The following is a 14030-nucleotide window of genomic DNA, read 5'->3' as shown; positions in this document are numbered from 1 at the left end:
AATCTGAATTTTGGAGTAAATTGTAACTACCATAACATTCATCTGTATTTTTAAAAGGATAAACCAGTGAGCAGCACTTCTGTGAACCTCTTGAGTTGTAAAATTGTTTTATTGTCTCCCACGTCCTTTGCGTGACTAGCGAACACATCATCAGGGAGTTTTACAATACAACTAAGAGTACCTGTATATAAACCTAAAAACGAACTGAATTTTACATTGAACACAAAACACCTACAGATTTGCGTCTAGGAACTGCAAACCTCATGGTTATACGTCTAGGAAACAGGCAGAAAAAAATTTTGCAAGGTGTGACATTTGTAATGTTTTGGTGCCCACAATTTTAGCTACAACAGTGGGACCCAAAAATATCTTACTTACATGGATTACGGTAGCTAAAGTTACAGTTTGTAACAGACAGTGCAGAGCCCTGCTAGCTCACTGGTTAGAGCATCTGATTTAGAATTTGGATGTCATGAGTTTCGATTCTCCCCTGGGGCGTAAAAATGTTGCAAGACTGGAAGTGTATGTGTGCTGCTCAATAGTGTCTCATGAAATTTTTTAAAAGTGAAAAATAAATTTTAAAAATCTTCTATTGAGTACAAAAGACTGATGCTCAAATTTCAATAACAACAAGAACGCTCTTAGTAGCATTGAGTCTCGCTTGCTTGGAGATATTGTTGTCAAAGGCGGCGGTGCTGTTATACTACTTTTTCATTTGGAATACAAAACAAGTCTCATATGTCATAATGTAAATACTCAAAAAGTAAAACTTGCAAGTAGAGACAGGCCGCACATCTTAGCCTCAAACCGGTGTGAAACCTTTGTAAACCTTCTACATATTGATATTGCTCCATTGAGGAGTACTTTTCCAGGGATTTTACGCTCAAAAAATTGAACGATGATTGTTATCGGTATCAGGGGCCCATGACTCTGTCAGTATAAATATACATAGCTTCTTTGTACTGGACCAAGATACGGTTCGGTACAGTATATGTTCAGCACAGGAAAAATGTGTAAGTTTAACAGAACTTTATACAACACATAGTTAATTCAGTTCATGCGTATTCCCTCCTGAATTTGTTTTCCCTTTTAAAAGATATTAATATCGCGTGAAAGTAATTACATTTTCCACAGCTGCTTAGTATCTACTTTTAACATCTCCGTACAGTCTCAGAGTACAAAGTTTAGAGTTGTACACAGCATACATTTTAGATAGATAGATAGATAAGAACTTTATTTTAGCACGATAAAAAGATCAGCATTCCTGGTGGGGTCGTGCATACAACAATTACAAGAAAAATAGGGAGTACTGCAAGCAAATATACAATTAAAAATTAAAAAATGTTAATTTTTTTTTCTTTTATTACAGTATCACTGGGATAAAGCATTTCATTTTCCAGGAAAATTTCACTTTCTCGTCAAAACAATCACTGACTCAGACAGACTTGAATTACTTTACTAGAATTTAGTGTTCAGGACAGCGAATGGGGTTATATTCTGTCAAATTTACCTACAGTCTGCGGCCCACATCACCACCGATCCACGATTTATTTATTTATTTTATTTTCAAGTTCTCTTTAACCGATCCTCGATCCCCGATTCCTCGATCCTCGATCTTGATTTTCCAGTAAACCTTGAAGTTTTGCTCATTAAGATTATTCTTTTCTTTTTTCGACCAGTGAAGTGATCAGTTGTTCCAAAATAATTAACACTTTCAAGGGATAGAATTCTTGGAGCAACCAGTTCCAGAAATGGGATTTCTATTCTATGGACATGAAGTGCTGCAAGTAGAGTGCGTGGATAGTCAAGTTCAAAGCTACCCGTATAAACACATCCGTGACACATTCGTAACGTTAGAGTGGATTTCCACTGAAGCGTTTTTGGCTCCGCACGTTAACACACGTAAATTTAATTTACGTAAATAAAATAGAGGTAAAATATAAAGTGTTGAGATTAAACGTCAAGTTGAGCGAGTTTCTTCTTTTACGCTTACATAATTGTACATGCGCCCTTTCATACATTGCCTCTATTTTATTTGCGAACGCAAATTTTATGCATGTACGTACATAAAAATTACATGACAGTGGATACTTGATATCTCAAGTATTTATAAAGAGCAACACGACTTAACATCTTAACAACTGTGAAAATGTATTGATCAATTAAATACATAAACCAAGGTGAATCTATTTAACCGTAGATTTCCAGTAATTGCGACAATATTCTGAGAATTGTAACACCATCACCACAAAATAGGATTTCCCCGCTACAATACTTTCTCATCCTACTTGGAAATATTTCCTTTTTATTCAGTGCCTGCATGTCGTGCATAATTACACGAAAATCAAGGGCCTCCATTCGAGGAAAATTACATCATTGCCAAACTTACACGCGTCATTTCAGTCAATTCATTGCCGAAAATATACCGCTTGCTCATCACGAGTCTCATTTGCATATAGTGAAAGTCGCCACGACTCTTATCCCCAGTTTCCACGGCCTTCGCTAGGAACGCGTGGCCTACAAACAAGGTCCCACAGACAAAAAAGAAACGACTGCATTTTTAGAGTCTCGCTCTGCTAAAGCAAGCTCGACTAACAACTGCCACATGAACAGAGGGTGGTCTGCCTGTGTTGATATTGATAGTTTACTAATATTTCAGCTCTTCAGTATACAGCAGAGTGCACATTAAACGTATCTCATCAGAAATTGTAACACAATTATGCATTTTTATTGTAGTAAAAAATAGCCGTCAAATACATGATCTGTTCATAGCACTTATTAAAACAAATTGCCGTAGTAATAGTTTTAAGGGTTTTACCAATTGCACAAGAAGAAGAGCTAAGGGGATGGCATTCACGGTCAGTTGCAAGAACCAGAATTTGAGTTACCGAGGTAATTTTTGATCAAGGGAAACAAAATTAGTTTGAGTTAGCAGAGAATTTGATTTATCCATGTTCAAGTTATCCTAGTAAAAGGGGCTAAAAAGGAGGGTCACATCCAAGAGAAATGGGACTTAGTTCAAGTTAGAGGGGAGTTTGAGTTAACTGTGTTCAAGTTACTGGGGTCCTACTGTAATAATAAATTATTAAGATAAGTTGTGTGGTGCCTGGGAGTCAAACCTACAAGCTGTCAAACTGCACGTCAGGAATTCAGAAGGTAGCGTGAATTAATAAAACCAAAAATCTCTAACCTGAATGAGTTCTTTTAATCTTGAATTGCTCAGCTTTACATTTGCTCTCTGAAAGAATGCTCGCAACTCCTTCATACCAAAAGTGCTACAAAGAGACATCCAAAAATAAAATATTAATTCGCAAGACAATGTAGAGAGAGAATTGAAGAAAGTACAAACAGTTTATGGCAAATCTTTGCTATTTTATTTATTATTTTGTAAACAAGACTTGATTTAAACAACCTGAAAAACTCTTTCATGAAAAAAAACTATTTTTTGATTCACTATTATAGAAACATATATTTATTATCTTCTTTGTTTACATATTATTTTTTAACGATTTTTCGAAATAAAAGAATAACACAAAAAAGAATCCCCCTGGAATATGCACTGTTTAAAAAAGTTAATATGAAATTTTTCTAAGTGCTTTAAAACACACATGTATTCAAGCACATAAAGTAAAAATAATGATAATAATATTTCCAATATGGTAATTATTTCTTCATTTGTATGCATTGCATCTATTACTTCTGTTTTTCTAACTTTCTGTTTATTATTTATTTCAAACTGTGATACATGCTAATATTTGAGGTAACACATTTCATCTGCAACATAAGCATAACAGAGAACACACTATGTGTGGTTTTTTTAATTTTTAAGGGATCCTGTATTATAAAATAAGCAGCAAGAAAGAAAATTTTATGGATACACAGAGTCATTTGAATGAAGAACAAGTAGCTTGATTCCCTACAAACTTTAATACTCAGTGCAAATATGAAATTAATAAAACTAATACGTATATGCAGGTACATCTCAAATGTTCTTCCATGCATAACACAGAGATCAGCAGCATCACATACATATATCACTGACTGATCTGCCAGAGGCAGTAAGGCTAAAAATTTATAATATTTCCAAATTATGCATATTTACATTACAATGTCAAGGGCTTGAAAATAAAAGGCAAAAATTGTGAAATAAGACAAAATAACTATTTTTACACTCAACAAATTTAAAAAATGTTTTAACACACATGAGAGTTTACATCAGTAAGTACTGTAAAACAGGAATAAACTTTGAGCTGCACATTTGCTTGGAGTTAGAGCTGAAGCTATATTTGAAAATGTTGACATGTTCTTGTCAAGAATTATCACCTGCGGCCGTTCCTTATTATTTATTCTCTTCCGTGAACTGCCATAAAATTAATTAAACTTAGGATAATGTCAACTTTACAGAAAAATCTTACAAACAAAACTTACTTTCTCTTTGGTGCCGATGTGATAGAAACCATGCCGTTCCATTCACGCAACAGCCACCTAAATCATAAAATAACAAAATAAAAACCACACGCACGATCCACATAAGTGTTAAAAGTTATCAAAACACTAACGAAAAGCCGCTTCAAGGAAATAGTCTTTCTTTTACTTGTATATCCTGTTCAATTACAAAACAGACACCAATTCAAGTAATTTGGAGTAAGCTAAAAAGCGAGGTGACAAGGAAAAATAACTTTAAATTATTGACATCACTAATTTTAAAGACAACTTATTTTTCCTCACTTCGACAAAACGAGAGATTGGACTATGCTATTTAATGGTCTTATCATCAACATCTAGTCCACCTAAAAAAAGTACAATCGCTCCTCGAAGATCTGTTCTTACCTATGAATCAACACAGCTTGTGTTGCTATAAGACTCTCGTACATCAAATACACCAGTCCTTTGACCCAAAATTCTCGTTCCTTATGACTGTGTGCTAAACAAATGAACCAAATCATTAAAGATGTGGAGTTTATTACAGCTCAGTACTCTCTACCCAAAAAGTGTTGCTATAAACATCCCGGCAAAGAGCATAATTGAGCTTACCAACAAGGCTGAGAGTTTTTAGCTTGAATTCAGTGCCGTAAAATATGGCCAGACAGCAGTTTGGATCGAGCCTCCGCGCTGATTCTGCATTTCTGTCGAAGTCTTTAGAACCTAAACCGCGCCGGACCTCCTTGATCTCTCGAATGAAAACTGCAAACAACAACAGAATGAATGAACAGTGTAGATGTACAGCTAGACATCGGAGCCCGTGGCCGAGGCAAGGCGTAGAAGACCAAACCAACATTGTGGCGCACAGATTTTGAATACCTGAACCCTCTTGTCTGCCTCCCTCTTTACCCGTCCTGCACCATACAAGCTGAAACTCTTCCATTTTTAACATGAAAATCCTTAAATCTGGTGCCGTTCTTTTCCTATTAGCGTAGTATCTAGTCATGGCGCTACCCTCTTTCAAAGCAGCTATGATCGGTCCCATCTCCTCGCCAATTGCAATTCCCGCCGATGAACCCGGCGGTGAGCCGTACGCGTTCTCCACTGCGCTCATCCTCAGACAAAATGTGTACTTTCCATTAACAGCTCAAATCACTAAGTTAAAGTTTTTAGAGATCTGTGGTGCTATTTATGACAGCGCAAATCAAGGCCACCATATTTCCCCTTTGAATCACGTGATACGTCAGTCAGCGGCCTGACACAGAAAAACATAAACATTTCCTCATTTATACCCAGGCTTCCAAGGGCCTCGCCTCGTGCAAATGTAATCTACTATTTCTATTTCTGTTTCAGGTTCTGAAGCTGATATAGCAGGTTCTTCTCCTCAAAACTGGGTCCAGCAGGAATTAGCTAAAATTAATGTATGCGTTGTTAAGTCGATTAGAAATCACAGACCATCACACCAACTTTTTGTAGGAAATAAAACAGATGGCAAGGAGCTAATTAGAATAGGTGAGCGTATATGTACAGAAATAAAAAGAAATATCTCGAAATAAATAGTGTTAATAAATACAAGTCCTAATGCGGTGTCTCATTCATAGTTAAGATAATTTGCTACATTTGTTTTAAAACAGTTCAGTGACTTAGAATTTACAATCTTAAGGCAAAGAATTCCGTTCACATATGGATCTAGGAAAAAAGGAGAACTTGAAAACATTCAAATTAAACATTTTCTTTAATTTCACTTTAGAAGTAAACCATCTGAAAGTAAAAGGACGAGGGGTCAATTTCTATAAAGAAACTGTGATGAAGGGTCAATGGGACAGCGATACACAAAGATTTGGATTCATCAACAAAGTTGATATGGCCAACGAAGGGGAATTGAGAATCTGAACACAGGCAGACCACCCTCTGTTTGTGTGTCCGTTGTTGTCATTGAAACTTGAGTAATTTGCTGTAGAAATACAGATATGTTGGCCAAGTACAGATTCGAATATAAATGTTTCAATATATAAAAGTTCAAACAAACAATATAAAAATTCAAACAAAATATGTTAACTGACTCATGTATCAAGTTTTTCGCCGTCCCGAGCTGTTTAAAGAGTTATCTTGTGAGATAATCTGTATTTAAGAGCAAATTGTAGCCTCCGAAATGTTCATCTGTATTTCCTCTATAAAAAAGAGCTCGATGCTGAGATTTCAATAACAACAACGGGCACACGATCAGAGGGTGGTCTGCCTGTGATCTGATGTTTCAAGCGCAGGCGTCAGATCGAATCAGAGGATTGTGGGTAATGTGTGGTTTATATGCCAGACTCGTTGGAGCTCTTGGGCGCGATCCATTCAACCAAAATTTCCGGAAATTTCGGTCCAAAACTCAATGGATCGGTTCGGTCCAACCAGAAAAGTTTCGAAAAAACAGGTCCACCTTTTGAGGTGGTCCTCTTTTCCCGGTCGGACCGGTCTGAATGTTGGTTGAATGGATCGCGCCCCTTGTATCTTATTGGTAGAGCGCTTGACTGCAGAGCTGGAGGTCGTGGGTTCGATTATCTGGGCTGTACCAATACTCAGAAAGGAGGGTACTTCCTTTGCCCTGCAAACAGCTAGACCTTCGCGTAGCTGGGATGACGACGTGAAATGGCGGCTCCGTTTCCAGAAGGAGACGGAAAATATGGTGTTATAAATTAGTACCTTCGTGCTAAATACATTGACACTCAAATTAAGTTTTTTCTTGTATCACGACTTTCATGCTTTAATAACTCGAACTGAAAAGTGAGCAACCTTGTAGAACTAAAAGAGAAATTTGCAGCTGCTTGCCACTCAACACTACGCTATCCAGCTTTAAAAAGTGAGGCTAAAATTCCTACTTCTCGTCCCCATGTTCCCACCGACTGAGCTAATCCTGCCGCGGTTAAAAGATAGATAGCCACGGGAAGAGACTATTTAAAGTACCGAGTATTATTTTTACCTCAGTTGATATCATTTTAAAATAACCAAAGTCAATGTGAATTTATTAACAATATTGATACATGTTTTATTTCTTTTTATTATTTTTGTTGATACAGCTTTACGAGACGAGCATCATTACATGTTTCTAAATTACTCCCAACTCCAATCGAGACGGGTCGTTAAATTCGCATCTATACTATTTGATCGACCTATTTCAATTAAGCTAACTGAAGGAAGATCTTATGAAGTTTTTGAATACTTTATACACTGCTAAAACAGAATCGTTCTGATAGAAAAACGTCTTCTGAAGACCACCTACGTTAGCGCAGGTTGACACCTTGAAGGTAAAAACAGAACGTGAAAAAAGATTTTTGTGAAAAAAAGACAAACAACGGTTTGGAATGGTGCTGACCCCAACGCCGACAATGATCTTCAGCAAGACGAACTCTACATTTCTAAATCTAGCCTCCCTCAAGAAATTAATGTCATTATTTTGATATATCTCTATAATATAACTCAGTAATAAGCGTATTTGAACCGGAAAAATGTTCAATGACAAAATATCAAATTTCACCACTATACTATAGACAATATTCTTATAAGATACAATGTGCGACTCAGTATAAAGTGGCACTTATATATTTTCATATTCACATTATACAGCATTGTAATAAAACATTAACAATTCATCATCTCAATAATTTTAAATTACGATAATCTCAAAACGGTAACCTCTTGATACTCAATATTTCTAAATTTTGTTTTATACACTCATTAGCCTCATTTGCAAATAGCAATTAAACTTCACCATGAAGCATTTGGCATCGTACAAGGAGCCTGTCTAGATGGATCACAGCCATCGTTCAATAATCTGCGAAAACTCTCTTGATTTCAGCCAGACTTGTTTCACACCAGTTTTAAACCAGTTTAGCTAGATCAAACCTGTTCGTGTTCGTGACTCACAAGGAGGCGAGAGGAATAACAAACCCGTCATACCTACGAAAGGAAAAAAAACACTTGGGTGATGAAAATTATTCTATTTTTCCTGACAAGACTATTGATAATCTTCCAATAAGCATTACCCTCAGAGTTGGTCAAGGTGTACATGTTTTAATGTTTTTATTCCATGTTTTGCACATTCAGTCAAAATTTGCATATAGCCTTCATCACCGTTGTTATTACCCATCATCATCAGCGCTATAATTACTGCCATAATTATCATCTCTATCATCATTATTAACTTTGTTATTGTCATCATTAATACCATCATTATTACCATCATTAACTTCATTATTACCATCATCAGCACCGTATTGACCAAAACTCAAGCAATTACTCTAGCCAATCATCTTAAGAACCAATCAGAATCCTAATGCATACAGCCGGCGATCGCGTGGTTTTACTCCTCTTCAAGTTTAGCGAACATTTATCCACTACATAGTGATACCTGGCGGATGTTGTTGTTATTTGAGTACAAACGAAGCAAAGTGAGTGACGCTAGATATTTTTAATAAGCCATCACGCGGTGTAACATTGCAAAACCAGAGCAATCGTGAAAATCACTTTGATCAATTAACCAAGCTTCCGCACATGTGTAAAGAAAACAAATTATTAGTCTAAGTTCTCTGTACCTCTGTAGATTGTCCACTTCGTTTCCTTGGTTGACTCTCGCCAACTTCACCACTTCTTCCATTTTTGGCAAATGACATGTCCAGCGAGTTTCGTCGTTTTGAGACAATGTCAAAATGTGATTTAATAGAAATCCTCTCGATGAAAGAGCGCCTACGAGGTACCGTATTATTTATGTCCTTTTCCTTGGTGTTTCTTCGTAAAACTGGTGATTCACTTGTAGTTTCCTCCGTACTTTTAGATCTTTCTCGTTCAGCGAGAGACGGAGCTGTTCTATTTCTTTTCCTGTCCTCTTCAAGAATATCTTTACCAACTTTTAAAGCTAGCGTTTCTTCAACGTTTAGACTCCCTGGTCTGTCAGTATAATGGTCAGCTTGCTCACCTAGTCTTTCTATAATATTTGAATGTGTCTTTGGCGATATTTCACGAGACAATTTCCGCTGCCTGTTTCGTTTGACAGCGTTAGAGAGTTTTTCTTCCAGTGGTGTTGAAATACAGCTTCGAATGGAAGCCTCCTCCTCTGTTGTAGCCAGGTTTAAATCGTGAACACCACTGCTGCTGGATGATTCAACACTGGAAGTTGTTTCATTGCTGGCAAGTGATAAACGTTTCCTTGTTGAGCGAGGACTGGAACCAGCTGACGGAGTGGAGAACCTCCTTATGAGATGACCATGGGTTAAGTTGGATAATGCTTGAAAAGGAGGTGTTTGGAACGGTGAGGTATCTCCTGGCTGAGTGCTCGGGATCACCAACGGCGGCTGGCTTCCCACACTGATTCCAGTTGACGCCTCTGTTAAACCATACTCTGTTAATCAAGGAAGCAAGTAACAAATTAATGCTCACTTTCAGGGCGTCTTAACAACTGATTTCTCCTTCAAATAAAAAGTACTTTCAGAACTTACGCAGTGGTGGTTTCGTTAGAAAACACGTACCTTTACTGCGCATGGCTTGTTTCCATAGCAATCGCGTAATTTCCGTCACCCAAGCGGTCTTTACTTCCAGCGTCTGCGCCTGCAGCATCACGAAAAAAAACCGAGGGTTATGGGGGACTGTACTGAGTTCCTTGCTATAATGCACACTGTACTAAGTGGTATCCGCAACCCACCCCACCCCACCTCCCTCCCAACCCCAACCCCCCCAGCCACTACCCCCGGGTACGTTGCTAATTCAACCTACTTCTTTATTCATCAAATGCTGCCATTAAGAACAAAGTTCTCTGTTTCCTGAAATGAGCGAAAAGCATGAACGACCGTCTTTCACCTTTCCCCCACGTCAATGAAAAGGTTAACAATCAATCTATTTTGAAGAGCTAATCCGCTGACCTGTAGAATAAAAGTATCTTCAGGCTTCCTTCTTCTGAACCACAATTCGAACTTGAGCCCGCTGTCACCAACATTTTCCGTGAGACCTAAATCGGTAGTCTGAATAAAAGAAATGACAGATAAAAAGAGATAAGCAACAAAAATCAGTATGCTTCAAAATGCTTGATAAAATACTTTTTGAAGGTCAAAGACGGCTAACAATCAGTATCAATTCTTTCTCAATGAAAAATATGTAGAAAAGTTACTTTATCATCTCCCTGGACAAAACCAGTATCAAACAAAATCAATGAAAAAAAACAAAAACATAACATTTCTCATTTCTTTCATTTAAAAACCACGTGCAACCTGGCCTGCGTAGCTAGCAGAATTAGAATGCGGAGTTTTTCAGGCGTGGGGGCTACCACATGGGGCGGAGGGGTGGAACTGAATCCCACCTCCACTTGACTCATCCTCATTCTTCTGCGGTCTTTACAAACTAAAGACAACAAAACACTCGTGGAATGAAACGATGACGCGCGAAAAATGCCGCCAGGTACGCAGGCAACCAACAATCCACATTTCTCACACAGTGAATGGCATTTGTCTCAGTGCCACAGGACAATGCAACAGCACTTTAATCACTAGCGCTAAAAAAAATTTACAATGGATAAAGGAAAAAAGACAAAACCCTTCCTGAACCTAACACACTACTGTCAAACTAACACACATTTCTTTTTGGAATTGGCAAAAGGCGAAAGGGTGGGAAAAAGCTGTTGCACTGTACGGCAAGAAATAAAAACTGAATCACGTGATGAGCATGAAAACTAATACACTAACATGTCACTCGAGCGCAGGTTCCATTCAGTGCAGGAAAACTTCATTTTTTGCCTCTTTTGCAAGCTAAGCCAGCAAGAAAAACATTTTATTGTTCCCACTATGATAACAATATTCAGTTATGTTTCACCTTCAGCCGAATGAGCTCCCTATCACATTAGTACAAACCAAACCCTGTTTTCCGCTCAATTAACCAACCTTGAGCGAGTTCTTGTAATAAAATAGGTCCACTCCTCCAGCTTGTTTCCTGACTTTACTGAAGATAACCAAGTCATCCAACAAGAATACTCGCCGCTGCCGTTTCTTTTTGCCATTCCACACGGTGAAATTATTCTGGCGTAACAAACGACCCTGATCCTTCACGTTCATCTACAAATGTCAAATAAGCGCTGGTCAGGCTTGATATCTTCTAAAAACGTGATATCGGGAAATACCAGAATTCAGTACAGCTTACAAAACTATAAGGGCCAGTTATTTAACAAAACCACGTTCTAAACAATTTTGAGTTGCCGAACCCTTTTTATACAAACATCAATTATCGTGAACAGTTTCATTAAAGCATATGGCGTAGACTAAAAAAGAATGTTCTTAAAATAACCCACTATGGACGAGAACTAGAAATCTAAAGATTTCCTAAACCGCGGTCTAATAATAATAATAATAACAATAATAATAATAATAATAATAATAATAATAAATCTTATATAGCGCCGATATTATTATTGCTATTTTCATCAGCACTTAAAAATAAATATTTCAAAAAAATGACTGCAGAAAGTATACAAAGTGCATGAACCTACGAAAAAGAGTTAAAACAATTGTGTCAACACTAAAATTATAAAAATTACCTAGACTACTTAAATCGTAAAAAACTGCATAAAACCTACTAAAAACGAGATTAAAAAGCACATAAAATTACAAAACAGCTTTCTGAAACAAAAATGTCTTTTGAGTGTCTTTTTAAAAGATGCTACTGAGGGGCTACTCAGTAGCCTAAGTCTAAGTCTAAGTTAGACTTCGTTTAAATAACCGACCTTAAGTGTGGCTTAACAGCTGAAACTGCCTAAAGACGACCAATAACATCGAGACTTAATTGACCAATCAGGTCAATAACCAGAGTTCAATACCCTCAGCTGACGTGATACAACTCACTTTGACTCTGAAGATGACTACCGCACAAGTTGTCGAAACGTCAGTAACTGTCAACAACAGTCCTATTCAGGACTACGTTCACACGGACATCATACTTAGCCTATTTAAGAAATGATTCCTTGGTTCAAACCTTTCGCGAAAAGAAATAGGACTAATCTATTGCAGGATTCGTCGTAACAAATGCGCGGCTATGAGTGTCGATAGTCCGTGGTTCTGTAACAACTTACATCGCATCCTCTGAGAGAGTCCATAGCTAACAGGTCATTGCCGTGTCTCAGTTGATATTTCACCATTTCCTCTGCTGCCTGCCAATAAAACAATAATTACAAAGCAATGCTGTTAGTTCAGTTCTACTAAATATACTTAACAAAGTAGGACAAAATCAGAAGCTTGCCATATAAAAAGCAAATATATGGTTATCCGAGCCTACAAGTTACTAACTCCACTCTTTTGTCCATAACTGGACCCACCAAAGCAAGTTGGAGTGTTTCTGGATTTTAATCAAAAGGGAAAACTAACAATAGACCTTACTCCAAATGGGTGAACACAACTACTGTGGTAAGCGCTGTATCTACGAAACGCCGGCCATTTAAAGCTTCAGTTCCGACGAGACTAAAAAGTACTGTGTGGTTCTTTTTACCTTCAGTTCGGCGATTTTCGGATGTCCAACGTCCAGAGCCTTGATCATATCCTGGAATTTAAATCAATTACCAAAAGTTATTCAATACATGTCCATATCTATCTTTTTGAAAAAGCTAGCTATATACTCACCCGGAGCAGAAGACTGTATTTTCCCATCCTTTGTACTGGTTTAATAAGGAAACTTCCCAGGTCAAGTTTGTCACCAAGTTCTTTCTGACGAGCCTGAAAAATCAGTGTAACAATATTTAGTAGAGACTTGTAATTACTTCCAAGTGAAAACGCGGACCTTCATTCCCATCACTAAAAACACATGCAAAAAAACAAAGCAACATAATGGATACACAAATCTCCTAGAGTGTTGGCAAGGCTACAACCCCCCCCCCCCCCCTACCCCTGAGATAACTTTGGTTGTTACAGAAAGTTTAATTAGGGACCATAAATGTGATTGATTTTAAGTAAGATTAGAAGTACAGCTGAGCTTGAAGCAACCCTCTATTACAATACTTTCTTATTGTGACACTGCTCGTTTAATTGATGGAGGAGATTTTTGAGGAAAGGCTATGGTACTAAACAAATTAAGAAGTTACACAAACAGGAAAAAAACAACCCAAAACATTGTGCTTACCCGGAAGTAAACATTTCCATGATCGGATAGCAGTTGGTCCGAGCGCGGTTTGTTCTTGTTATACAATGCATACAGGTAGAACTGTCGCTCCTGGAACCAAGTACAAAAAGCACTTCAATACCGGCAACAAGCAGCAACAACAAAAAATTGGGAAAGAAACTTTTCAGCCAAGTATTGCAAACATGGAAATAGCTAACGTAGCCTTGACGGACCTTACTGAGCTTTCTTTCAGAAGCGGGAATTTCATGGATTTAAAAAGTTTAAGGGAGCGGTCATCTCAAACAGAACAACTACTTTTAAAGGTAAAAAAAATCCTTGATCCTCAGTAGTTAGTGATCCGTTCGTAGTCGATTTGTTCCTTATTTCCACTAAGGAAAACACGCACAAATGCCTAAGTTAGCATCAATGCACTTCCTAAAATTCTCAGCGTGGCCCAGGGGAATACATGGCATACCCACAGACCTTGTCCATAAGTT

General features: G+C 37.6%; 2 protein-coding genes across 4 annotated transcripts in view; both read right to left on the bottom strand.

The window, feature by feature from the left end:
- Positions 1 to 5654, bottom strand: part of LOC140927315 (1-phosphatidylinositol 4,5-bisphosphate phosphodiesterase gamma-1-like) — a 37183-nt gene extending 31529 nt beyond the window's left edge. The window contains exons 1-5 of the mRNA XM_073376940.1: positions 5302 to 5654; positions 5035 to 5184; positions 4831 to 4924; positions 4429 to 4485; positions 3191 to 3275 (exon numbers count right to left, since the gene is read on the bottom strand). Coding sequence (XP_073233041.1) covers positions 3191 to 3275; positions 4429 to 4485; positions 4831 to 4924; positions 5035 to 5184; positions 5302 to 5536 — 621 coding nt within the window. The 5' untranslated portion in view covers positions 5537 to 5654. The remainder of the gene's footprint in view (positions 1 to 3190; positions 3276 to 4428; positions 4486 to 4830; positions 4925 to 5034; positions 5185 to 5301) is intronic.
- A 1771-nt stretch (positions 5655 to 7425) lies between these two features.
- Positions 7426 to 14030, bottom strand: part of LOC140927314 (puratrophin-1-like) — a 31388-nt gene continuing 24783 nt past the window's right edge. For all 3 annotated transcript variants that reach the window (XM_073376937.1, XM_073376938.1, XM_073376939.1), the window contains 9 exons: positions 13555 to 13644; positions 13059 to 13151; positions 12928 to 12978; positions 12515 to 12592; positions 11334 to 11504; positions 10323 to 10421; positions 9933 to 10011; positions 9003 to 9805; positions 7426 to 8367 (listed from right to left, as the gene is read on the bottom strand). In XM_073376937.1, coding sequence (XP_073233038.1) covers positions 8362 to 8367; positions 9003 to 9805; positions 9933 to 10011; positions 10323 to 10421; positions 11334 to 11504; positions 12515 to 12592; positions 12928 to 12978; positions 13059 to 13151; positions 13555 to 13644 — 1470 coding nt within the window. In that variant the 3' untranslated portion in view covers positions 7426 to 8361. The remainder of the gene's footprint in view (positions 8368 to 9002; positions 9806 to 9932; positions 10012 to 10322; positions 10422 to 11333; positions 11505 to 12514; positions 12593 to 12927; positions 12979 to 13058; positions 13152 to 13554; positions 13645 to 14030) is intronic.

This window comes from Porites lutea, chromosome 2 (genome assembly GCF_958299795.1).
Source record: "Porites lutea chromosome 2, jaPorLute2.1, whole genome shotgun sequence".
NCBI classification, from domain to species: domain Eukaryota; kingdom Metazoa; phylum Cnidaria; class Anthozoa; order Scleractinia; family Poritidae; genus Porites; species Porites lutea.
The sequence above is the reverse complement of the archived record's forward strand: the minus strand, read 5'-3'. Positions and strand labels throughout refer to the sequence as shown.